A 26752-nucleotide genomic window follows, 5' to 3' on the forward strand; every position below is an offset into this window, starting at 1 on the left:
TGTATGGTGTCGAAAAATCGATAAGTAAATCACTATATTGGAGGTGCAAAATTCTGTGGTTTGTGCGGGCCAATAGAAGATACTCGAGCTATAGATCTGGAGCTACTGAACTATTGCTCCCTTCCCTGTTGAACTCTTTCTTCCTGTTGCTATTTTTGAGAAAATTTTCTAAATCCAGTACAGGCTTCATTCGGTAAGCGCCAAAAATGATGTACACATTTGGACTTCAAAAGGTGAATAAATCACATCGGTATATAAATGGAAGAGGAGCAGAGTCAAGATTTGTTCAAATCATATGAGCTTGCTGTCTCCAAAAGCACATCCTAATTCAGGAGCAGAGTCTAGATTTGTTCGTTGAGAGCCAAACGCTATAGAAATGGGAGAGGAATGAGTGGTAAACCATTGTTTTCTTCTATGTTCAGTTTAAAGTGGAAAAGATATCGCGGGTTGGAATTCCATAAGTTGATAAATTCATTTCCGCGGAGGAGAATTCCATAAGTTGATAAATTCATTTTCGCGCATTCTCCTCCAGTACCATATCGGAACTCTTGACACAGACTCTTTAAAGTTTTCATGATCGATGTTTTAAGTCTTCCCAATAAAAGGACATCACAAACTTATTCTCATTCAGAAGTACAAATCACAAGATTCGGATTTGAAAACAGAGAAGCACAGTTTCAGCTACACTCTTGCATACGAAATCCTCCTTACGCGTGCCTTGACATGAGTTCCCTAAATAGGTCTTCGGGAGCTGCAATTCACAAATGAAACCACATACTTGTGTTAGCTTGAAATAGTAAGAGCCGCGTAACAAGGAAAAATGTTTCTCAGACTGCATTTGGATGATCATCCATTGATTTTAAGAAAGAGGATTTTCATTCCTTCGCAAAAACCTTCAGAAATCCATGATCCAAACACGAAGTTAAAGTCCATAACTTGTTGCTGTCATACCTGGCAAACCTGTGAAGTTTTTGTATTGCTCAAATCCCTGCCGGATCAACATTTCTGTTCCGTAAACAATTATCTTTCCAAACTCTCTCGCCTCTCGCAAGAGCCTGGTATCTTTTGGCGTGTAAATCGCGTCGAAAACTAGGTCATAATGCTTAAGGGCTTCCTGCAAGTTGCGTAACAAAGAGGAAATTAAACCATCAATTGACAATACTCGTAGATCGCAATCGTATTTTCCAGAGAGCATAACTTTGGGTAACCTTGGAGAATAGAAGCAAAGAAAAAGGGCAACCTTGGATATTGGGGTTGAGTTGATATTGGGTTTCATCCCTACAGATGTAGTATTTGCAAGAATCATTCCTTCTTCGGGATGGAAATCATTCACTTCTTCAAGAGTCAAGGCTTTCCCGCCAACTTTTTCAGCCAGTTCCTTGGCTCGTTCTGTAAAATGAAAGATAGAATCATCCTCCTAGATAGACACATTGTTGCAGAAAAGAAATGACTTTCTATGTGCATGCCCCAACCCACGCGCATACATGAGGGTGCAATCGCGAATACAAACTGAAGACAAAGTAAGCGGTCTTAGTCTTGGAAGGTACGTTTTCAACATTTGCATATCGCGAAACCAAGCCTGTTGGGTATAATTTTAGTTATCATTTTCTGTTTTCCATTTTCATTTTCCAGAAAAATCATGTTTGGTGAACTGCTTTTGGACAAAAACAAATACTCGAAACAATCAACTCAAGCAACAGAAAAAAAGAGAGGATGGCATTAGAGGTTTAAGGCACCAAAATGACACGCGAAGCTCAAAAAGGATGAGGTTTACTATGTGTTTCTTTCCGTTAGAACTTACATTAGTTGATGCCCGAGACAAAATGAGCTCAGTTCTGTTTTTTCTGCAATTTTTCAGCAGATGGTAGTAGTGCTACCGGTCCTAATTGAATGTTACAAATGGAGAAAAAAGAAGCGAATTTTTCCCCCTTCCCTCCAGCTCATACCGGATTACTTACTGGTAGAGTGATGGTTTTTGCACTGGAAAGCTTTCCTGCTAACAATTACTAAAACACAGCAATAGATGTACCAACAGTTGAGGACATACCAAATGTGCGATTTGCAACAACAACTCTTGCTCCCTTTTGCTGTGCACCATATGCAAGTGACTTACCAGCACCTCCAGCTCCCAAGACGACAAACAATTTACCAGCTAAGGGTGAACCAACTGCAGGGATTGAAACATTTGACTCTGAAAAGAAAAGATGAAAAGCCAATAATTAGAGCGTCACAAAGAACTTATGAATTCTTATGATCTTTCATGTCTCTAAAGAACACTGTATACCTCGTAGCCCATCTTCAATTGCAGAAATGGCACCAATATAGTCCGTGTTGTAAGACTTCAAAGTACCGTCTGGTCTTCTGACAATGTTATTAATAGCTCCAATTTTCTACGAGAATTTAGTTACAGATACAAATTATATTCTTTCACCACAGCACGATAAACAACACTTGAGAAAATTTGGTTAGTTCATAATTTCTGACAGATCATTGAATACCTTGGCAATCGGGTCAATTTCATCCATGCATTCAAGTGCAACTTCCTTGTGAGGAATTGTACAACTGCGTTGCAAATTAGTCCCTTTTAGCGTCAACTAACAGTTGTGATCAGAAAATTATATAAGCATGGTCTAGACTAGTTCCGCGAACAGATTTCATCCTTTACCGGGACCTTTCACTTTGCACCTTAAAAGTTCTCAGAAGCTGATTTCAATTTTCTCAATTTACCCCTTGATCAACTACCGAGTTTCTGGGCAACATATCAGCTTCTATCTTTTTTTTGCTATGGACTTCATTGCTAACTGACATCCGACTCTACAGCAAGAAATGCCACACGATTAAATTTCCGCATTATGGCCATTTAAGTATCATAGGATTTCACTCGGGTATTGTTGATCAACACCATTGGGCATTCCTGTCAGTCAAGTAGACATTTACTAATTGGGTCGAACTAAAGAAATACCAATCGTCTCAAAAGACTTTAAATGGAATTAAGAGGACCTTCAGTTTGAGGGACAAAGTGTGAATTAAGTACTTTGGGGTGAAAAGCATGTTCTTACACTTTCTCATGTGATGTCACATAACACACACTAAGAAATTTGAAGGAAAAAAAAAATGCCCATCAAAATCTGACATTTCACCTGAATCCAGCAAAATCAACAGATGAATAGGTGTTGAAGAACCTCTTCACATCATCCACCAGCAAATGGACATAAACCGAGTTCAAACCAACTTTCTTAAATGCTTCGTTGAACAAAAGAGGGCTCTTGCTGTGACCAACTGGCTTCCCAATGATGCCATAAACTTTGGTATCTGGCTTGATAAGTCTGAAGTTGTACAAGTCTAACAAATCCTTTGCAGTTGTTTGCCCGGGAGCTGATATGGCACCAGCCTCAAGTGCACCATAAGTCAGATATCCATTGAATTTGGGGCTTAGCAGCCTAGAAATCAAACCCCTCTCACCCATAACAATTCCTATTATTGGGATCTGCCAATATCAGCTGATTGTTAATAACAAACCTAGAAAACAAAGTTTGTATGGGACTAGTTTTGTTTTCAATTCTGTTTTTTTGTTTAGAGACCATTTGGCAAACTACTCTTAAAATTGTGTTTGGAAGAATTTTCCTGAAAATTTGGTTTTCCTGAAAATTTCATTCAGTTTTCAAATTCATGAAAATGATGTTTCTGAATTTTTCGAAAACTGATAAGGCACAAAAATGAAAACCAAGTAAATAACAGTGAGTGTTTTTGGACTTCGGTTTCCGTGTACCATGAACCAGGGTTTTATATTGCAGTCTCGTGATACGTCCATATATCAACCCCTATCAAACAGTATCGGCAATACATAGGTAAATAACGGTATTTGAGGTCCAAATCCCGTTGCAATATCAGAAAGAGCTTTGAAACCATTTTGAGCGAATACTTACTTGAGAATGCACGGTGATTTGGAAAACACGTGCCACATCGGTGATGTCAAGGGCAGTTGTTACAATCTTGACTATATCAGCTCCAGCAGCTTGCATTCTTGCGACAAGATTGCCAATATCCTCGGTTGATGGTGTATTGTGAAAGTTATGAGAAGAAACGATGACTTTGAACTTTTCCGGCTTCTTTCCAAAAATTGAATTGGTGAACTCATCAGCAACCTGCAACATATGTGAATGTTGAACTCTTGAGTGAGTCGCATATATTTGTGTTTCTGAGCAACGGAAGTCGATTAATATCAATAATTTGTTCTCCTTGTTTGATTTTTCAAATCCTTAAAGTTTTTATCTATTCCAAGGTGATGGCTTTAGATGTAGAATCATGAAGGGTTCATTGGCTGCCTTTTATATTCATTGCAGAGTTTTTCAGCAGAGATCATCACAGGTTGATAAGACTGCCCTGATGACTATTAACTCTGTTAGAGCTTTTTTGAGTTCCATGAAAGGAGTGAAGCCTTCTATGGTTAGTCGATCCTTCAAATATGAGTTTGAAATTTGTAGTGTTGTAGTGTAGTGTTGCTCTGGCTTTAAATAGGGCCCTTGCTATGGACGGCGGGATTGGTCTCCTAGTCAAGATACACGTAAGTTGGCCCGAACGCCTGGTTATAAAAAAACAAAACAAAGTGTAGTGTGGTGTACATGTTTGTTTCTGTTTCCTTGTGGAGTCTTGTTTTAGTTCTGCTTCATTTGGTTGCAGGTCTGTTTGTATTGCTAGGGACATACCCCTGGATTGGTTTTTCTGATAGGTTTTTGAGCTTTATAAAAGTACAGTCATTATAAAAATAAAAATAAAAAGTTTATAAAATCGATGGATTACAGAGGTTTGAAGCACTGAACTTGCTTATGCTCCCCATTGATCTACAACTATTTCCTCACAAAAAAAAAAAAGGGACTCAAAAGAAAAAACTCAATTTGGCTTGGGTATGGATGGGCTAACAACGAAGTCAAATTTGGAAGATACTTTACTAGATGGGATGAGAGCGGAGTTAATAGGATGAACCAAACGAGTTCTGCATACCGCAACTAATCCTTACTCTAACGACGTCACCTCCGTTGAACCCGACTCCCAAAGCTCAATGCGTCTCATTAAGAGCTCCCTTTAAATCGCCACGTAATATAAACAAACCAAGTTTGAAACCCACAAATATTCTACATAATGTTCAGCTAGAACTCTTGGCCTGATAAACTTACATTATGTATGTAAATACGTAGGAAAGCTCTTTGTGTTCGGATCATGGCCAACTCGAGTAAAATTCGTTTGAGATATCAATTATCTATTGAGATTTAAACATAGCTGCAAAAGTCCTCAAACTGTTCAAGCCCTACTTGACCCGACTCGGCTCGTTTACAGCCGTACTTTCAATACTGGTGCACACCACCCTCCCCTTTTACGGACATGTCAACAAACACCTTAGCGACACCCATTTAAAACGTACTCTCTTGTATCGAGTTGCCTCTGCATACTTACTTTTACAAATTGGCTTACACTTTCGAAAATAACTGGAGTGATCGTTTGTTCATTTTACAACACCAAAGACCGTCGGGTTTGGCCTGCTAAATAATACTACTAGTTTTCTGGGGTATTCAATTCTTAACGAATCGGAGCGATGTAAGGCTAAATCTCAGTGTATCGTAACAGCAAGGCCAACTACTAATTCTTTTCCTCCTGTTCTCTAGTTTTCAGTTAGAAGGTCGATACGTTTTTCTTCTCTAATAAGTATCCGTTTATCTGCGACATACTGAGTTGGTTTTTTTGATCGGTAACACTGATCCGGTTTCGAAACCTATTGTTTGAGAGAAAGAAAACTGTTTTGTGCGAGCAGGAGAGAGAGAGAGAGAGCAATTTTTTATTTTGAACGGTGAAAGAAAATTTTAAAGTCTTTGAAATTGTTACGTAGGCAAAAAGAACTGATGACATCATATCCTTAAGCTAATAATTATGTGCCCATCCGAGCCCCTCAAGCGGGAGAGAGGCAGAGAGCAATCAACCTTGAGGGGTTTGCCAAGTAGTCATAAGCAAATGGACGGTAGGATAGCCGGTCTTTTAACTCTTTTTTAGAACTGTCTTTAATTGGGAGTTCGCAAATGGACGGTAAGATTAGTTACTCACGATTAGTTGAGGTGGCAGGGAGTTGAGAGAGAGAGAGAGAGAGAGAGAGAGAGAGTATTTAACCTTAAGCTCGACATCAATGTAATGAGCACCGAATTCCATGGCCAGACGAAGTGCATCTTGCCGCTTCTTCTCATCACCTTCGTATTGACCCCCTTCCCAAATTGGCCTAAGCAGTATAGTGCAAAAAGTATATTAAAAATTCCCAAAACAAAATTAATTTGCTTTTTCTACATTTATCAGAAACCCAAGTATAGGAGAAAAATAAGTTGGTCAGTCCACTGCCCAATTAGACTCAAATATAAAAATAAATAAAGAGTCTTGTACACTGAACATGACTACCAAGCATCGTCACTTATGTTTAATTTATACCACAAATGAAATATGTCAAACTTAGGCTCTGTTTGTTTGGACGTAAAATATTTTTCGATAAAATGTTTTAACTATTTTTTGATATTTGGTAGTCTAAAAAATGAGGAAAACATTTTACATGTAAAACATTTTTCACTAATTTGATGAAAATGATTTACCCTTAAATTTTCTGTAAGTTATTTTTTGAAATGAATCGACTGCATTATACTGCAATTCTCACTATTCAGTTTCTTCAATCATCAGTCTTGACCCACATTTCAATTCCCTTATTCTCAGATATCACACTCTCTCTCTATATTATTTTGTAAATTTCTGAAAAATATTTGAAAATATTTTTCATGTGCCGATCAAAAATCGAAAAATATATAAAAGTTTGAAGTTTGTTTTCTGAAAAAATATTTTATATTACATCGAAACAAACGGAGTCATATGTATTCAAAGTGACTTTGGAACGAGTGTTCAAAAAGCTTAGACCATGAGGTTAAAATGGTTTGTATAATTTTCGTCCAACCATTTTAAGCTTTGTAAAGTATCACTTGTTGATAAGACAAAAATGAAAAGGAAGAAAAAGAAGATAGAGTATGTTATGGGTCGTTAGATAAACAATAGTGAAGGAGGGTAAATTTTTAAGGAAATTGATTTTCACATTTTTTTTTTTGATATTCATAATTTTTTTTAATTGCTAATTTTGCTACTTATTTTTTTTAACGTTACTCCCCTACAAGTGTATTTTTTGTGAAAAATACACTTGCAGGGGAGTGGCATTAACAAAAAAGAGAGTGGCAAAATCATTTCCTTTTTTTTTTTGTCTAGTACATCATGGTTGGTTACATATATAAACAATAGCGAAGGAGGGTAAATTTTTTAGGAAATTGATTTTCACATTCCCTTTTTTGATACTCACATTTCCTTTTTGGTCTTTTACCAAAAAATTTACATACACTTTCAAGACTAAAAAACAAAAAAAGGGCGTGTGAATGTCAAAAAAGAGATTATCAAAATCACTCCCCATTTTTTAAGAGAAATGTTAGAGACACATCAATGTGTCACACCTTAATCACACTTCTCTCACATGCATGTGTGAAAATTTCACAATATATGCTAAGGACCTGCTAAGGACTCACATGTATATGAGAGGGATGTAGTTGATATGCGATAAATTAATGTGCCCCTAACATCTCCATTATTTATCCCGTTGAATGGATAGGGAACTTAATCTTAAAGAAGGATAAGTTAAGATCAGTTATACCTTTCCAAAAACGCCCCTCAAGCATCACTATTTTTGTCCTATAGTAGCAATACCTTAATTATGGAAATTGATATTCGTGCTTCCAAAATTACTGATGGCGTTCTACTTTATTCATAAAGTTACTAAGAGCATCCACAGTGGTATAATCAAAATCAGAAAGGTTATTAAAGTTAACAACATTTGCTCAAAAATAGCTCTTATTAGAATAACCAAACTTAGCAACGTTTTAGCAACTCATCAAATTTTGGCTCTTGAATAATCAAAATTAGCAACATTTTGCCAGTAACCAAACCAAGTTGTTCCTATATTTTCTCAATCAAGTACATCATCATTATACAAAAATATTCTCTCTCTTCCATTTTCAACATGTTTCTAAGAAAAATTCTTTGAAAAACATTTTTTATTTTTTTGCAAAAACTGTTTTTATATCCCAAAACAGTTTTTTATAAAAACAGTTTTTTTTGGTCAAAATAGTTTTTTATTAAAACCTTTTTTTCAAAAACTGTTTTTTTTTAAAATCCTGAGTTTTCAAAAAATTATTTTCTCTTTTTCCAATAACCTGTTTTTATTAGTTTGAAAACTATTTTAAAAAATATATTTTTTATGTCACAATTTTTAGATTTTATAAGTTGAAAATGTGATGTGACAAGTTTTGGTTATTCAATTTTTATTGTAGCATTGTGGACCTTTACATTGCTAACCTTAGATATCCCTTAAATGGATAACCAAAAGATGATGTTGCAACTTTTGATTATTGACTTTTAGTTATTTCACTATGGATACTCTAATAATTTTACATTATAAGTGGAGCGCCATCAGTAATTTTGGGATCGCAAATATCAATTTCCTTAATTAGTTAGAGAGATCGAAAGGCAAAGGTGGGGGTCCCTTTGCTGATTCAAAACGGACAATAAACTTGGGACAACTAGTTCACGGTCATTCATTTTAGGACTAGGACGGAGAGAGTAATCTCAAATTTAACATGACCATAAGTGATAGCAAGAGAAAGGTGAGTGATCGAGAACCATACTGGTAAGAGTAATTAAACTGGAAACTACTGCAAAAACTTCATAAACATAACGAATAAACCAAAAGACCGAGCCACATAGTATTTGAGATTCACATATAGGAGTAGTAATTTTTTTTTTTATAACACAGAAGTTCGGACCAGTTTACCTGTAACTGACGAGGGTAGGCAAAGGAGACTTTCGAATTAGAATTTCGAGGTCTTGGTGGGGACTGAATTCTCGGAGACAGTCCAGTCTTATCTCCACAACGTCAGCACCAATTTCCTTGGCTTTTCCCATCTCAATCAGCATTTCATCCACCGTCGTCCCCATCAGCGGAGTGCAGAGCAGCGTGGTACCGCTTCCCAGCCCTCTGCTACTTGTTTCGGCATCGGAACCAGCAAACTAAACAAACCAACAAAACACAGATTAGGAAAAGTTTAACAAAGTGCTTTCCGTACCATTTTTGAAGAACATAAGTCTTTTTTTTTTCCTTTTGTGGTGGTGTAGCGTGTACCGGGTCAGCTTTCGCGCCCCTCGGACTAATCTCTATAGTCCCTCACATACACAGCCGTTTCACGCGCTTCCTCGTGAGGGTCGAGTGGCTCTAAGTGTTGCTGGGAAGAAAAATTGAACTCGAGATCTTAGGAAAAAACAAACTCCTAAGTCTCACGCCAAGAGTACCGGAACAACCCCTTTGTAGGCGTGGTAATTTTTGACATTACATGAACCCGATACGAAGTTAGCGGATTAGGGTTAGTTATTTTTGACACGGAACACGAATATGACACGATACGATAACACAAAAAGTTAAATAGGTCGGGTTAGGGTTAAGAGAATTCTGACACGAACACGACACGACACGGGATGAGAATTTAAAGGACACGAACCCGACACGAAGTTAGTAGGTTAAGATTGTCTATTTTTCACAAGGAATACAAATATGACACGACTCGGTAACACAAAAAATTAAACAAGTTCGTTTAGGATTGAGAAAATTTTGACATAAACACGAGATAACATGACACAATACGACATGTTGCCCACCTCTATCCCTTTGGGGTTAAGAACAAAAGATTTGTTTCGTGAACGATTTTTGGAAATTATGTCTGATCTTTTTCCTAAAAAACGATTCGGGTACTTTTAAGGAACAAAAATATCACTGTCAATTTCTCTCCGTTTTATAAATTATTATTCAATCACAAACATTTACACATATATTTTACACTCACATTCACATCTTTTGGTGGGGCTCATACATACTAGAGGTGTAGTGCTCTGTGTGGACTCCAATATGAATGTGAGTGGATTTGTATAAATATTTATATAAGTATTTGTAGTTATATAATGATTGGTATTTTATAATGGAAAAAACATCTAGAAACACAAAGCACAAAAGTATTGATAAATTATCGGTACCATATTGTTAAGAAACACAAAAGTACACTTTTAAATTTTAAAAAACTCACTTTGCACAAAAACGTACAATATCATATTTGTGGAAACCTTTTTCTTTTCTTAATGTTTTTATTGCTTTTGAACATCCAAAAAAGCAGCCAACTTCACATAACCAAGAGAATAAGAGATAGAACTACCCAAAATTGTTCTTCAACTCACTTTTCAGCATGCACAACCAAAATAAAAAATAAAAAATTGTTTTCAAGAGTTCGTGATTTGTTTCAACAAAAGAAGCGAGAACATTACGAAAAGAGGAGCGTTTTTTGAGCTTTTCGGTGTTTCTATTTCTTCTGAGGACCAGAAAACGAAGACGAACAAAATGTAGAACCAATATCACCAAGCGTGCATGAAATAGTGTTTGTTTTTCACCATGAACTTCCCACATTAAACCAAATTCGATGGAAAACAAATGCTGGAAGTGAGTACCAAAAAGCTTCCGGACGCCATTGACAAGCAGTGTGCACAACCTTTGGGTTTACTTGTATTTCAGTTATGAGCAAAACTGAGAGTATAAGAGCAGAGCTAGCTAGCAGGGCTTATAATAAGTTTATATTTGGGGGGTTTTTTTTTTCCCCACTTTTATTGCCCCTTATTGATGAGATATCTATCACCATCAACAAATTAAATTTCCATGTTGTACTGAAAGTTAGCTCGGAAGTTTGGTGGGATTAACCTTCAGTCAAACTGACCAAGTTAGGTACTGTATGCATTGCCATTTCCCAAACCTTGTCGTGTGCTTCATGTTGGGCCATGAGGGCGACTCAAGACTGCTCATGGACTGTTAGGAAATTGATGAAGCTCAGACATGTGAGCCTATGAAGCACCAACCTATCCAAAAGAGCATCGTATCCACGTATTGGACGTGGCGTTTTTTGATAGGGGACACGCGGGGAATACGACTGGGATCAAAATGTAATATTTTTAATTTTTGGAGATTAATATGAAATTATTCTAAAAAATTGGTGATGCAGGAAAGCGTATAAGAAACTGATGAATGAAGCGACAAGGACAATCACAAATGCAACAGTTTAGAGAAACATTCTCTGACTCTTTTTTTTTTTTTTTTATCAATAATCAACTGCGTAGCCCAGGCTTACAACTTATTATATAAGTATCAAACCCTAACCCTAGTTAAAAATGGGAAATAACGGGAAAATTACTAATTTGGAAAAAAAACCAAAATTATTACAAAATCATAAAATAGAGAAAAAACTAAGACTTCTCCGAAAAGAACGAACTGAAACGGGCTTTCCGGGTGAAAGTTATAAGCGAAACGATTATTTCCTAAAACGGCAAAAACGGGCTTCCCGAGGCTTAAATGGCCTCGAACGGCTAAAATACACATGACACATAGCCAACCTAGGTCAGCCCGTCACCTAAATCCACGGTCAATTATTTACAATCTTGCCACTTTAGGCTTGGAATGCCTAAAGTGGTATGCCTCCTTTTTGGCTACTGCACCAATTGGGTTAAACTCTAATTATACCTTTGAAAATAATTTATACAATTTGAGAAATTGTTCATATGCAATAGTTCATAATATATATAATTTATTTATTTATTTATTTATACATGTGGCGTGTCCCCTGTCATGTTTGTATCACCATTTTTTTTTAAAAATTATCGTGTCTTGTATCCGTATCTGTGTCCATGCTACATAGATGTGAGCCAGCCTTTTGTGAAACACAGTACTTTAGGAGATGGTGACAGTACTTTTCTTCAGTTTGACAACTGACAACCCAAATTAAGGCCCTCTATGCAAGCTTCTTGATGATAGATTTAAGGGAGTGTTCCACTTTCTTTTTAAAAGTTCTTTTTAAAAAAGAGGGTAAATTCAAACTAAAAAATTATGTGTTTATACAAATCATTTTTGTACCAATATGAATCTTGTTTGATAAATCTCATTGAGATCTTTTAAATAATGCAAAAAAAATAAGAAATTATTTTTCATTTTTATAATATTTGAGTTTGAAATTATCTTCTTTTTTGAAAAAGAATGTTTTGGAAAGAAAGCGGAATTGATTTAGCTAATTTGGGCTGAGCTAGCTTTGTATGCAAAGGTTAACTATGTTACCCCTTAATGGTGATTGGAATTGGCCTAGCTAGGCCGAGACCAAACCTGCTCCAACAGATTCAACTAACTTTCTATTCCAATTAAGTTCTTTACAGCCAGCCTCGGAGGGACAGCTAGCAGTGATGAAGTGGTATGGACTACCTCTCCGACTGGTAATTACGACACTGCAAAACATACGTGGGAGGCTATTAGACATATATAGACCAAGGTCCAAATTTAAGGTTCCTTGGGCCTCTCTTGTTTGGTCTGCCGACAATTAATATTAATGTATCCAAGTGGTCCTTCCTTTATTTTATGGTTAGCATGCAAGAAAAGGCTAGCAACCATAGAAATTAAGGCTTCTCAGATGGGGCCGGCATGGAGATTAATTGAGCCTGTCTGCATGCGTTTTGTGTTCTCGATCGGTGTGGTGAGTCATTGCAACATATATAGTACTGTATTTTCTTTGAGTACTGTGTTTTCTCTAGCAGTACTGTTTGGGTCGTGATTCTGAGTAGATTCCAAATAACTGTGCAACAGGGTTCTGCCAAGCTAAGAGCATCTGCATGTGTCTCGCTACCGCCCATGTGGCACTAGAGTAGCGAGTAATTGTGCAAGAATCCTACGTGCTTCAGCCTCGCTAGTCATTGAATCAAATTACAAAAGCTACGGTCACTCGTTTGTAGAGACGATGCACTGTTCAAAGGTTAAACTAGTATTTTATTGTTTTTTACACCAAATCCATTCCAAAAAGCACTCTACCAAAGGCCCTGCCTGAAGCACAATAAATGGGCAATAAATTAATGATTTTTGCGGCGCTCATTACGGATTTTACAAAAATGATTCAAATTGTAAGTCATTCTTGAAATGTTTTTTTATGGGTGCTTGAAAAAAATCAGCTCAATCCGATATCGGTAAGAGCCACTCTATGAATTCTGAAATAACTCTTACTGATATCGGATTGAGCTATTTTTTTTTTCAAAAACCCATAAAAAAAACATTTAAAAAATGACTTGCAATTTGAATTATCTTTGTAAAATTTGTAATGAGCTCCACAAAAATCATTAAGTTTTGACCCATTTGTTGTGCCCTAAACAGGGCCTTTGGCAAGAAATATTTAATTGAGAAGAAAATGAGAGTAAATAATATTTTCAATGAGATAACTTTAATGTAGAGAGTCTGATACAATAGACATTTTAAAAGCGAGTAGCTAAAGTAATAAAGTGAACTTTTGAGGTGTAATTTCGTAAAAAATCTAAAGAGTCTAATGCGGATGCTCTAAAAAAGCTAGCTTTCAGTGGTCCTCGCTAGCTGTTTAAGTTAGCTTTAGCAGCAAGAGTACTACTGTATTTCATTTGGGCTGAGATTCGAGGAACTCCAGAATATTTTTGGTGGAAGACCCAGCCTAGAAGCTCTAATGACGTCCTAGCTAGCTAATATTGATGATAACATACAACTTATATAGGGCTAGGGTCTGTACTTGGATGCATTTCCCAAACTCTTTTGAGAATCAAACGCTTAATTTGTAGCTAGCCAACGGAATTATCTCAAATAAGGCCCTTGGGAATGCCAGCTATCCCTTAGTTTTCTTTTGTTTTCTTCTTTTTCTGCAGATGTAGCTTGTTAATTGTAAGGTTTTGCTTCTTTGTAAAGGTACTTGTATAGGGTTTTATATCCTTTGATTTCTGAGTTGGTTGGTTGGTTATAAGTGGTACATCTAACAAAAAAAAAACACAATAATAAACCAATATATATTCGTCATCAGCATGAAATTCCAATCGTGAAAAGAAACCTAATTCCCAATTTTTTAAAACGGACCTAGCTCGTTTGTTAGATGTCAAGACCATTGAGACTGCATATATGTAAGCAACAGTAAAATAGCACAGTGTCTTAAGTTGAGCACGTAAGTGCTGTTTCGATCATATTTTGGTTTGAAACTTGAGAACCTCCCTTCCCCAATGCTTGTAACAAAATACTCCTTTGAGAATGTATGTATTTTATTTTATTTTAATCATTTTGAGAATGCGATTGGTTTAGTTATTTGGTTGATGGTATATTTATCAAGAAAATCCATCCATTATATTCTCTTAACTTTAGCTTTTTAATATCTTTTTGTCCCACATGACCGCTTCTAACTTTAGCTAAAACCCTAGCTTTTTATCATGACCGCTTCTAACTTTAGCTAAAACCCTAGCTTTTATATCATGGCCTCTTCTAACTTTACTGCTCATATCTTTTGGTTGATGGTATCTTTTTTATATCCTCGTAACTTTAGCTTTTTTAACATCCTCGTAACTTTAGCTTTTTTAACTTTAGTTTTTTATGCGGATAAAAAAAAAACACTTTAGTTTTTTATATTTTTGGCCCGAGCTTGTGTGGTGGACGTTGGTGAGGGCGGCAGCTGGTGGTGTAGTTGGTGGAGGGCGGTGGTGTGCAGTGGCATAGCTAGGAATATACATCACTAGGGGTATTATAAGAACAAAATCTTTGACGATAGCCAACTCCCGACGACATCCCACCAACCAATGACTTGATGGTTGTGGTGATGCAGCGTGATTTTTGTGTTGGTTGTTACATCGTGTTGCAAATGAGAGTTTTTAAGTTTTGGAGTATTATTTTGTTTTCCCATATACCTAAACACTAGGTGAATATATGCGTATTATTCATTGTCTATACTGGGTGAAAATTACTCACTCTTCAATAAATTCACCGAATCTTTACTTTGATATGATTGCAGACATTGATTTTGTGGAGCTTAGTTGTGTAACAATTCAAACAAGTCATTTGTATTTTAACAAGTATTTAATCTAATAACATGTGTCTTGCTTTAAATATTGGGCAAACTCAAACTACCAATTTCAAAAAAAAGAAGAACGTGCAGTGGGGGCGGGTGCCCCCAGTGGCCATAGGGTGGCTCCGCCACTGGTGGTGTGGGAGGTGTAGTAGTTGTTTGCTAATTTTTGTTCTGCAGGTTTTCATATTTCCAAAAATCGATTGGTAAAGGTGGCAATCTTGTTCGGTGATGGTCCTGTCCGGTGGCGGTGAGGTGGCTCCTGTGGTTATTTGCTTTGGTTGTTTTGTGTGTTGAAATCCAGTTGGCGGTTGTCCGAGCTCTCAATCGAGCATGGGGCCGGCATTTCGTTGCTATGGGGTGGTGCTCTTGCTGTTGAAGATTGAAGATACTGGGATTTGGTTGGGTTTTTGCAGTTGGAGGTGGTGGTTTACCCTCTTACCTTGATTGTTTCGGCCTTCATTGTCGTAGGCTGGTTTCCGCCGTCGGTCTCTACATCTGGGAGATGTCGGCTCGGCTTAACAGCAAGACTGGGCTTCGGTGGTTTGTATGACGGTGGTTGTAGGTGTGGTTAGGGTTTAAAGGATTGGCTTGGGTGGGCGGATCTAGATTTGGGTGTTTGGACTGTGATTTGTTTATTTTGGGTGTTGAGTTGAGTTTTATTGTCTTATCTTTTGCGGATTCTTGTAGATCTTTTAGTAGTTTGGGTTTTACCCTTGAGATGTATTTTTCCAACTTGGGGTTCTTACTGGTCGGTCCTGTTTTGTCCCCATGTGCCCGTCCAGCCCAACTCCCCGTCGCACTATTTCTGCATAAGTCCTGTTTTGAGTGATCTGTCCAAATTACCCCGCTTTCATCTTCAACCGCTCAAATCCTTCGTCGTACAGCATGGAAAGAAGTAGAGAATCCCTAGAATCCTTTCGTCTCCTTCGTCGCTGGAGTTCAAACCTTCTGTCGCTGTACAGCGTGGTTGCCGGAGTTCGCCTCACTTCGCACTTGGTCGTCGACGTGCGGGTATACCTGTAAGGAACGAAGGAGAGTTGTTCTTCGTCGAGGGCATCGGCGTCGAAATAGAGTTGTTTTTCGTCAGCGTGGAGGAGTGGTTGAAAATCAACTTCGACACCAGAAACAACATCGTCTCATCAAGACGATTCTTGAGAAGCCTTTTCATCACCGGAAAGATCCCGACGTGGCCCTCACACGCCGCCAGAAGCGCTGCTTTCCAAAATTGCAGAAACGAAAATCTGATCCAAGATTCAAATTGATACATGAGTCTCGTGCATCTCGACGATACGAATAGATTGGTACCGGACCCGTAAAAAATGGAGCTGTGTAGCCAGCACACGGATAATTCGTCGCTAGTACGTGAAACTAGCGTGTCTTGGACGAAGAAGCAGAGTTGCATTGCAGAAGAGGAAAAAGAAAGAAGATGATGGCCTCTCTTTCTCTTACCCTCTCTCTTTTTCTCTCTCTGTATCTTATCACTTAAATCTTTTTTTTTAATGAGAAATAGTGATGAGAACTTATTTTAATCTATTATGGGTAGACAATGGCCTCCTCTCTTTCTTTCTTTCTTTTTTTTTTTGTGGTGTGAATTTTTGAAATTTTGGGGATTCACACCAAGAATTTATATTAGAATTCACCCACAATTCACATCAACAATTCATACCAAGAATTTACCCAGAATCCAAAATTTACATCTTCAGAAGTGTAAATTCTAAAAAGAGTGTGAATTCCGAAGAAAGTATAAATTTTGCATAAGATGTGAAATCTGGAGGTGTAAATAGTTACAATGGCAAAACAGTAAGATCATGTTTAAAAATTAAACACCCGTGTTGCAATTTTACACGTTTACCCAAACTCATTACCAAATAATTGAGTTTTTTACTCAACCTCTACGTGCACCAAATCAAGGTAGAACCAAAGCAAGAACCACCAGCTAACTTTCCAGACAATGTATTTATAGTGGCTTTGTTTGGTTGGTAATTTAGTATAGTTTAGTTTTGGTAATTGGTGAAGAGAAAAATATGATAATGATTGGAGAGAGATAGAGAGAGAAATGAAATTAATAATTAGAGATATATGGTAATAATTGGAGAAATATATAGGGTAATAATTGGAAACAAAATTAAAATTAAACAAGCAACCCAACACAGGAAGTATCTCTCTTACTCACCATATTTACCCTTGTTGCAATTTCACACATTTTACCCAAACTCATACCAAATAATTGAGTTTTTTACTCAACTTGTACGGGCACCAAATCAAGGTAGAACCACCAGCTAACTTTCCAGACAACGTACGTATTTATAGTATCTCTCTAACTCACCATATTTACACACCTAACCCCCACCCGCTATTGAAGAACCTACCCCTCTCTCTCTCTCTCTCTCTCTCTCTCTCTCTCTCCACCAATTTTTTTTGAAATATATATAGTTGGACATTTGAAGGACTGCTACTGAAGTCTTAAACAACAATTCAACAAAGCAGAAGAAAACCCCCAAGAGGACAAACGAAATGACTCTCAGCAGCATACCGGTACGTATCTACTCAAGCACCACTGCATTTTGTTGTACATTAATTTATGTACATGTGAGTAGGTAATGTTGTTTGGATTGATTTTTTTTTAATTTCCAATGCTTCTTCTTTTCTTTTTTTTGGTTTTTGAGTGTGTGTTTGTGCGCATGCATGTGGTGAAATTGCATGCAGTTGGCCGGGGAAGGTGGGAGGAGGAATGCGACGGTGAAAGAGAGGAGGAACGCGACGGCGATCTGCGCTCCGGTTATGGCAGAGAGCGTGGATCAGATGCTGATACAGATGGGGAAGGCGAGAGAGCTGGGGGTTGACCTCGTTGAGGTTCGGATTGACTGGTTGAAGAACTTCTCCGCAAGCCAACATCTTGATATTCTCATTAAACAGTCTCCTCTCCCCACGCTCATTACATGCAGGTGCAAATCTCTCTCTCTCTCTCGATCTGTCGAGTGTATTAAATTTTCTAATGCATCACATGGCGGTGCCCAATTGACGCCGAATATTTTATCCTCTGTATTGGTATTTCTTCTAGTCCAGTCACATACTGGCTAGTCCAGTCTAATTGGACCTTTTTAGGCTCTTCTTGAACTTATAAGAATTTTGTAAAGCAGCTCATCTAAAAAAATTTGAGCCAGGGAAAATAGATATTCCCTCTAACATTTTTTTAAAGTCTAGTATTTTATTTTAGAATGTCCCTTAATAAATGTCTATTTTATAAAGTTAGTGAACAAAAGTTTGTGTATTGTTCATTTTGCCCCTAAAAGTAGATTTCATTTTAAAAAGTTAATGAGTAAAAGTGTAATGATGCTGTTTCCATAGAAGGTAAGAGGAAAAAGTTGATCTAGAAAGGTGTAATGATATATCTCCTTAATAAGTTAAAGTTACGAAGATAAACACTTGAAGAGAGACGGAGGGAGGGATGTGGATGAAGTATGTTACACCGATGTGTCTCTAGCATTTTTGATTAGTTTAAGTTTCAGAAAAGAACTGTCTGTCTACTCTCTCTTTTTTGTCATTCATTAATTGTAATCTATTATATTCTAATGAATTTAGAGAAAGAGATGGGTATTTATGAAAATCAAATCCTGCCGTAAATATAAGGAACGCACCACTGCACTCCACTCCACGGTAAAAGGGCCCTTTCTCGTTTCCCGATGGAAGTCCTTTCACACAAAAGCAAAACTTCAGAGTTTACACCTGCCGTATATTTTCCCCTCCTTTAATTTATAATTTATAATATCCAAATGACAATAACACCCTTCACTTCTTTACCACATAACAAAACTAACAAATGCTCCTACAAGACGTCAAATAGGGGTCCACTCCGTTTAACTCCTGCGCTTTATCGTTTGTACACAAATATGGCAGTGCTTTTCACACACAAAAAAAAGAAGAGAAATTTACTCCAGGGACACCGTTATTTTTTTTATCCAAAAAATCATAGTACAAAAAGTATATCAAAAATGTACGTAGGAATATCCAGACAAATAATTCAAGCCGTTCAATTTATTTAAAATATTTTTAAGAAGCCGTATTAAAACTAACTCAATTGGATATCAGTAAGGATTTGATGTCTTCATTCAATTTAGTTTAACTGGGCTCTCTACTTGTAGATGATGGGATTAAATCCTCGGGAGTTAGTCAACGTGTGCATAAAAATTGGTTCTATTTCAATATAATAACCGGTCATTATACGAGATAATTTAAAGAGCAAAAACTTGATTATGAGAGGTCTAGAGTTTAAATTTAATTATGACCATTGAAAATAAAATCATCAGAATAATAAGATCTTCGCACTAGTTCAAACAGATTAAAACTTAGAGCACTTAATTTTTTACTAAATTTTCTAATATATAAACAGTCTCAAAAAAATTAAGTACTCCAATGATAATGCCAAAACTGTTTTTGTTGGCGCTAAAATTCTAGTACACAAAAGACTTATATCATGTGCAGTGTACAAGACTTTTATGCGCTGGAGTTTTGACGTTATCACTACCCTTTTTTGAGGCCATTTACATATAAAAAAAATATGGTTAAAAAGTTAAGTGATCTAATTTTCAATCCGTTTGAACTTGTTTGAAGTTCTTATAGTATTTTTATTATTTTATTCTAAAGTTTCATAATTGAATTTTGTCTCTAAAATTTATAATTAAGTATCTATTTGTTATTTAAGGTCCTACAAAGCAGAAACTTGATTGTAAAAGCAATGCCATATTTATGTACAAACGATAAACGCAAGAGTGAAAAAGGAGTGGTCCCCTATTTGCCGTAGCAGTACTAGTTTTGTTCCGTTGTAAAGAAGTGAAGGGTGTTATTGTCATTTGGATATCTGATATAATTAATTAAAAGAAGAAGAAATGTACGGTAGGTGTCCGCCCAGTAGGTTAATTGTAGATTAACCGTAAATATAGACCCACAAAAATCCAAACTTCCGATACTAGTACTTAATTGGTCAAATAAAGCATATTTCTGTTGTTCTCTTATGCCTCGATTTAGCCAAAAATAATGCGGCTTCAACTAAACACATATGACACCCACCTCATGTGTGCGGGCATTACTAACGACGGTTATAGCCAGAAAAAATTCCTATCCATGGGGTCTACTTATTTGATTAAGTACGGAAATTAGTACAAACTTAGGGGTATTTACGCTAAACTAAATGGAGTAGGAAAATTAGTATAAACTTAGGGGGTGTTTATTTGTTCATGTTTTTTTTATAGATTTCTAGGCAAGTTATTCTCCTCTCATACATCAACTAAAATACTATTTAGTCGAAACAACTTGACTATTGTCATTAGCATGCTGTCCAATAATATAATGGAAATGTGCCATTAAACTATACTATATTATCGACGTATTTAATTCATGCAAATGTTTTTCTAAAATACTTGAATTGAAGTAGATAATTCTACGTTCCCCGTAATCACACAATATGAGGTTTCTCTCCATCTTAGAGCAACTAGAGGTTGTGTTACTTATAAAAAAAAATTTATAAAAAAAAAAAAAAGGGTTTTGTGTCTTCTTAGTTCTGCCCTTGATATTTTCATATAGTCAAAAAAGATTGTTCAGTAGGAGTACAGAATATGAGAATTTATCAAAAACTGATGAGTTACTAGATAGTGTAACTGAGTTCTTTATTTTTAGAAAATAAATTTAAAGTTTTTTTTTTTTTTTGTTGACAAATTTCATTCTTTTTAAGCTGTATTTTTTGTATTGAATAGGGAGAACTCCTTTTGGGAATGAATGTAAAATAGTACTATTCTTTTGCATTTTTTCTTATGGAATTAACATGTCCATTAATTCCAGACCGACATGGGAAGGTGGTCGATATGATGGGGACGAATCAACGCGACAAGCTGCACTGCGTCGGGCCATGGAATTGGGTGCCGATTATATTGACATCGAACTTAAGGTTGCCTCCTCAGAACCAATTATTTCCAAATGCTACTTACTGTATATTTTACATGATTCTTAAAGGCATGCCTAGCTACAAGCTAGTCGCTTTTCTTTTGTTTTCGCAGAACTTATGCCACAGACTATGATCTTAGAGTATTGCTCAATATGTATGCCAACACATATAGGATCCGTTCATTCTAGCTTCTCTGCGACGGACCCGGGGGCTCTGCTGCCCTCCACAGCGCAGGAGCCCCTACCCACTCCCATAAACGACAAAGTTTAAAGGAAAAAAAAACTCCTAGCCATTTTATTTGCGATCCTATGAAACAGAAACGTGATTATAATAGCCTTAAGGACAAAATTAAATTATGTCTCTTTAGAATAATATGATCAGAATAATAAGATCTTCGCACCTGTTCAAACGGATTGAAAACTGGAGTACTTAATTTTTTAACCATATTTTTTAATATATAACAATCTTAAAAAAATTACGTGCTCAAAATTTTAATTCGTTTGAACCGATGTAAAAATGTTAGTATTATTTTGATCATATTATTCTAAAGGATCATAACTACTTTTTGTCTTGAGAGCTCTCATAATTAAGTATCTTCTCTTTATTTAGGATCCCGTAAAGCAGAAACGTGATTATGAGAATTTAGGGACAAAAGTTAATTATGATCCTTTAAAATAATATGGTCAGAATAATAACATCTTCGCACATGTTCAAACGGATTGAAAATTTGAGCACTTAATTTTGTTAGACGGTTTATATATTAAAAAATATGGTTAAAAAATTAAGTACTCCAGTTTTCAATCCGTTTGAACCGGTGCGAAGATCTTATTATTCTGATCATATTATTTTAAAGAGACATAATTTAATTTTGTCTTTAAGGCTCTTATAATCCCGTTTCTGCTCCATAGGATCGCAAATAGAATGGCTTAGAGTTTTTTTTTCCTTTAAACGCTGTCGTTTATGGGAGTGGGTAGGGGCTCCTGCGCCGTGGAGGGCAGCAGAGCCCCCGCGTCCCTCTGCGACGCGCAAATGGTCAAAACTTGCTTCGAATTTTTTGGGATGCAGATTGATGATTAAAACACCAACTTCATTCGTAATGTGAGGATTCAATTGTATAAAAAACTTGTACGACTCCAGAACTATGTAAACTCACAATTCTTGGCCTTTTGCGTAAAGTATGTGCAATGCTGATCCCAAGCATGAGCACACCATCGCCACAATAGGTAGGCGCTTTTGGTTCGAGATCTGCTCAAGAACTTGTAGCATGGTGCTATTATGGTGTCACTTGGATACACCGGAAAAGGGTAGGTTGTGCCGAGTAAGCACACTATAAGTGAGTACAAAAGGTCTTGCTCGCAATCATGAGTGCAGAAAGTATGTTTCGTACGTGTAAGTGTAACGATGACCTTACCTTAACAACTGCCTTTTGTTGCTGGAAAACTCTTGCACTTGAACCACGTGACGCGAGTCCATACAACATGAGGCAACTTTTGAACATAATTTCAAATAAACAAAGCTGAAAATACAAGGACGACTCTCTCTTTGCTTGCTCTCACTCTCTAGTTTGAGTGATTCTCACAGCTTAATCTTCCAAACAAGCTGATCATCCTTACACCGTTGAAAGCACAATAGAATGAAGCAGAATAGATGCTTGTGAAGATTCGATGTTTCTACTCTGCGTACTTGTGTTGGCATTTTAATGCACCATCTTAATGTGAATCCAAAAGGCAGAGGAGACTGTACCGGCTCCTTCAGGCGCTACTTATCTGCGTAGTGTTCTTCTGCTCAGTCGATTTAGCACACCCCCCATGGAGTGCTAAAGTCAAAAGCTAATGATAGAACTCTAGGGAAAGCAACTCTTGATAAAAAAAAAAAATATGTGTGTGTGTTGTAGGACAATAGATGCCGTCCCAATTTGTGGAAATGATGTATGAATGGTTATTTTCTTGAGTTTTGATTTCGGAGTTTCTATTCAAGTTACAGGGAACAACTTACTAAGTCACTTAACAATTACTTTGGCTCTTGTAGGTAGCTGATGAGTTCTTCAACTCAATCCAAGGCAAGAAGCCTGGAAAGGTCAAAATAATTGTTTCTTCCCACAATTATCAAAACACTCCATCTTCTGAGGAAATTGGGAATCTTGCTGCGAGAATACAAAGTACTGGAGCTGACATAGTGAAGATTGCAACAACTGCCCTAGACATCACTGATTCAGCTCGGATCTTTCAACTACTCGTGCATTCTCAGGTAAGTAGTACTATTTTTTTTAAAGCTTGGTTATCAAACTTAAATTTGGTATTGTCATATGGTTTCTCCTCCTGTGATGATATAAAGTTCAAAAAGAAAAGAAACATAGTAAGTAACAGGAACTCATTCAAACTTTGTGAATCGTTTTGACGGAAATTGCAGGTCCCAACAATTGGAATTGCCATGGGTGAGAGGGGTCTGATGTCCCGCATACTTTGTGCCAAATTCGGTGGATTTCTCACTTTTGGTGCACTTGAAGCAGGAGTCGTGTCCGCTCCTGGGCAGCCAACTATAAGAGAATTGTTGGACTTGTACAATTTTAGACACATAGGGCCTGATACCAAAGTACATGGGGTTATTGGAAATCCAATAGGGCACAGCAAAAGTCCTCATCTATACAATGCAGCATTCGAATCAGCTGGATTTAATGGAATTTACCTGCCTTTGCTGGTTGATAGTGTCGCGAACTTTCTCAACACCTATTCATCTCCCGATTTTGTTGGCTACAGGTACAAATTATTACTTCGAAATTCCCATATGGTTTGCCTACGTTGAAAGTGGTATTCTTCCTTTTCCACTCAACAAAAATACAATCGATATTCATTATCCACACCAAATAATTAGACAAATTTGTGGTTTTCAATGCAGCTATACAATTCCACACAAGGAGGCTGGACTTAAATGTTGTGACGAAATCGATCCAATTGCTAAGGTATTTAGCAATCCCTTTACATGTTCAATGATAAGTTTATCGCCTAATTTAATATCCATTTCTTGGTTGAATCCTTTCAGGCAATTGGTGCAGTTAGTTGCATGATCAGGAAACCGAGTGATGGGAAGTTGATTGGCTATAACGTCGACTATCTTGGAGCTATTGGAGCTATTGAGGAGGCACTAGGAGGTTGCTTATGTTTGAGCTATCCCCAGTTTCAAATTCGGATTTGTTCTCAAATAACATTTTCTTCTGCAGGCTCAAATGGTTCAAGCAATGGAGCTGTCTCACCTCTAGCCGGTAAACTCTTTGTCGTCATTGGAGCTGGCGGGGCTGGAAAGGCACTTGCTTATGGTGGAAAAGAGAAGGGTGCGAGAGTCGTAGTTGCCAATCGCACATATGGTACGAATTTCTATTTGTTTTCGTATCGGATGTTGCCATTGTTATTTTCTGAATTGGTGATAGTTCAATGTTTGGCATGCTTAGGATATGAAGGTACTGAGTTTACCTCTCTTTTTCAAAATTTGATAGGTAATAGTTTCAAAACTCTAAAGGTGTATTATAGGTCCTGTGGGAGACTAATGAAGGCCAATCAGATAGTACTTTTCCTTTTTGAATTTTAGAATTCTTGGATACACACTGTATTACGTACTCAAATATAAACACGCACTACAAACTACGCCTCTTTTAGTTCCCGTTAATGTTGTGTGGTAGGGGAAAAATACAGACCAGGGCCACCAGGCCTTAGCCTTAGCATTATTTGCACAAACTTGGATGGATGCCCTCAGATTTGAACACGCAACCTCAAGGTTAGAAGACCAAGCATCAATATTGAACTCGTGGCCTCAGTAATAAAGCATGAGCTGTTTATAGCGTGGGGTTCGTTGATCTGGATCTGGTAACCTCTCGAGCCTCTGGTTCGGTTATGGTTTGCACCATCACATTCAGCCCACTACATATGGCTCGTACAAATACCCTTTTATGAGATTTTTTAAAAGAAATGCAAGGCAATTTGATCTGTCTACGTTCTCATTCAATGACATGTTCTTTCCCATACATGTTACTTCATAAGCATGGTAAATTTCTATCGCGAAAGAGCAAGTGCCTTTACCATGAATCCTGCTCTTGTAATACTAGTAATTTGGCACTAGAAAGATCTTCTTCCTCTTTGCTTTTTTCAAAGTCTTGTATGTTCAGCTGAACATTGATTTTTTTCCCTATTTGCTAATCGGGTAACTGTATGCGTGTTCTTGTGAACGGCAGACAAAGCTCAAGAACTGGCCGGTAAAGTTGGGGGAAAAGCCATTACTCTATCTGAATTAGACGGCTTTCATCCTGAAGATGGGATGATTCTTGCGAATACTACGTCTGTTGGAATGAAACCGAAAACTGATGCAACTCCCATTTCGAAGGTCCGCCCCTCCTTTTTGTTTAACCGAAAAAGGTTACATAGTATGCTATTAGTTAACTGCTGTGAGGTTGCAAGAAGTTGATGCATCAATCTATTAGCATTCGCAGCATTGGCTATCGATAACTAATAGTAGTATTTACTAGTACTAAAGAAGTTGGTCTCACTTTTGTGATCCTTGGCAGAACGCTTTGAGCCGCTACTCCCTTGTTTTCGATGCCATCTACACGCCGAAATGGACCAGACTCTTGCAAGAAGCGCAAGAGACGGGAGCCAAGGTTGTTTTCGGAACAGAGATGTTCATAAATCAAGCGTTTGTACAATTTGAAAGGTTCACTGGTTTGCCTGGTAAGATTCACCTGCTTCGACAATCGTTATTATAATTCGTAATTTTTGTAGTAGCTTGTGCTCAATATTTAGCCATGATTATTGTTCTGCTTTCTCATGAACGCACTATCGTTTCGTTTCACTGTTGCAGCACCAAAACAGCTGATCAGGGATACTCTGGCGAAGAACACGTAAAATGCGGTTTTTCGGTTAAATATTTGATTTCGGCGGCCGGATCAATTACAACTAATGTGCTTCGGTTGATCAAAGTTGTTCTGGTTTGTTGAAGTTATTTTGTTGGACATCCAATATTCATTCCCAGTTGAACTTGAAACTCATAGGCTCGTTTGGTTAAACCATATCATAAGCAATTAGAATTTCTTTTTCTCATTACCTATTACCTACTTTTTGAATTTTTTTTTCCGGTCTTTTCGTCTTTGAAACTTCGAAGCTAGTTTGATAAATTATTTTATATATAGTACTCCTTTACTATCACAATTATATGGTTCGGCACCTATTTCATAAAATCTATCAACGAGGATTTGTGTCGTCGGACAGTAAGATACGACATGTTGCGAGTTTTGGTAAGTTTGAAATTTGTGAAAATCATAAAATGTCACAGCATTGAGAACAAGTTTTTTGGTAAATACCGTAAACTGTCTAAAAATATTTAAACAAGCAGAACAATTTGCATTGTACTCAACTGTCCTAATAAACTTTTTTTCTTCATCTTAGAAAATTGTAGTTACTATTTGCGAGTCTTGATTGAAATCACAATGGTTGATGTCATATTAAGCTTGTGGCAGGTTGTATTTCGTGTATTTAGATTGAATCGATCATAACTACTACCTACATTCCACAAAATTGTGCACCACAAACAGGCGCTAATAAATAGACCCGCGATTTCATAGAAAGACATTACGAGCCCTTGTAGGAAAAATATGAATGATTTGTTGAGGCAGAAATAAAGATATGTTAAAGAGTTTTAACGTCCATCACCCAATCTCACAAAGCATATCTCTAATTATGGGATTTTGTGGCCTATAACTACCGTGCCATTGTTCTACGAAAGTGTTACTCCATTAAGGCTTTTG

At 37.0% G+C, this 26752-nt stretch overlaps 2 protein-coding genes across 3 annotated transcripts; one reads left to right on the top strand and one right to left on the bottom strand.

Moving 5' to 3' along the window:
* Positions 1 to 556: 556 nt before the first annotated feature.
* Positions 557 to 10756, bottom strand: LOC131334866 (bifunctional 3-dehydroquinate dehydratase/shikimate dehydrogenase, chloroplastic-like). Of its 2 annotated transcripts, none has more exons than XM_058370156.1 (11): positions 10606 to 10756; positions 8891 to 9126; positions 6157 to 6262; positions 3927 to 4145; positions 3141 to 3487; positions 2499 to 2562; positions 2285 to 2390; positions 2048 to 2191; positions 1241 to 1389; positions 952 to 1114; positions 557 to 751 (listed from the first exon to the last, which is right to left on the bottom strand). In XM_058370156.1, the coding sequence occupies exons 1-11, from the start codon at positions 10624 to 10626 to the stop codon at positions 708 to 710; spliced, it is 1599 nt and encodes a 532-aa protein (XP_058226139.1). In that variant the 5' UTR covers positions 10627 to 10756; the 3' UTR covers positions 557 to 707. The 2 variants fall into 2 exon arrangements, with proteins under 2 accessions (XP_058226139.1, XP_058226140.1); XM_058370157.1 differs by lacking the exon at positions 10606 to 10756 and adding an exon at positions 9239 to 9260.
* Positions 10757 to 17062: 6306 nt separating this feature from the next.
* On the top strand, positions 17063 to 26051 carry LOC131332297 (bifunctional 3-dehydroquinate dehydratase/shikimate dehydrogenase, chloroplastic-like). The gene is made up of 11 exons (XM_058366446.1): positions 17063 to 17561; positions 17733 to 17971; positions 20862 to 20967; positions 22993 to 23211; positions 23374 to 23720; positions 23860 to 23923; positions 24004 to 24112; positions 24182 to 24325; positions 25187 to 25335; positions 25517 to 25679; positions 25810 to 26051. The coding sequence occupies exons 1-11, from the start codon at positions 17541 to 17543 to the stop codon at positions 25851 to 25853; spliced, it is 1605 nt and encodes a 534-aa protein (XP_058222429.1). The 5' UTR covers positions 17063 to 17540; the 3' UTR covers positions 25854 to 26051.
* Positions 26052 to 26752: the final 701 nt, after the last annotated feature.

This window comes from Rhododendron vialii, chromosome 7a, assembly GCF_030253575.1.
Source record: "Rhododendron vialii isolate Sample 1 chromosome 7a, ASM3025357v1".
NCBI lineage: Eukaryota > Viridiplantae > Streptophyta > Magnoliopsida > Ericales > Ericaceae > Rhododendron > Rhododendron vialii.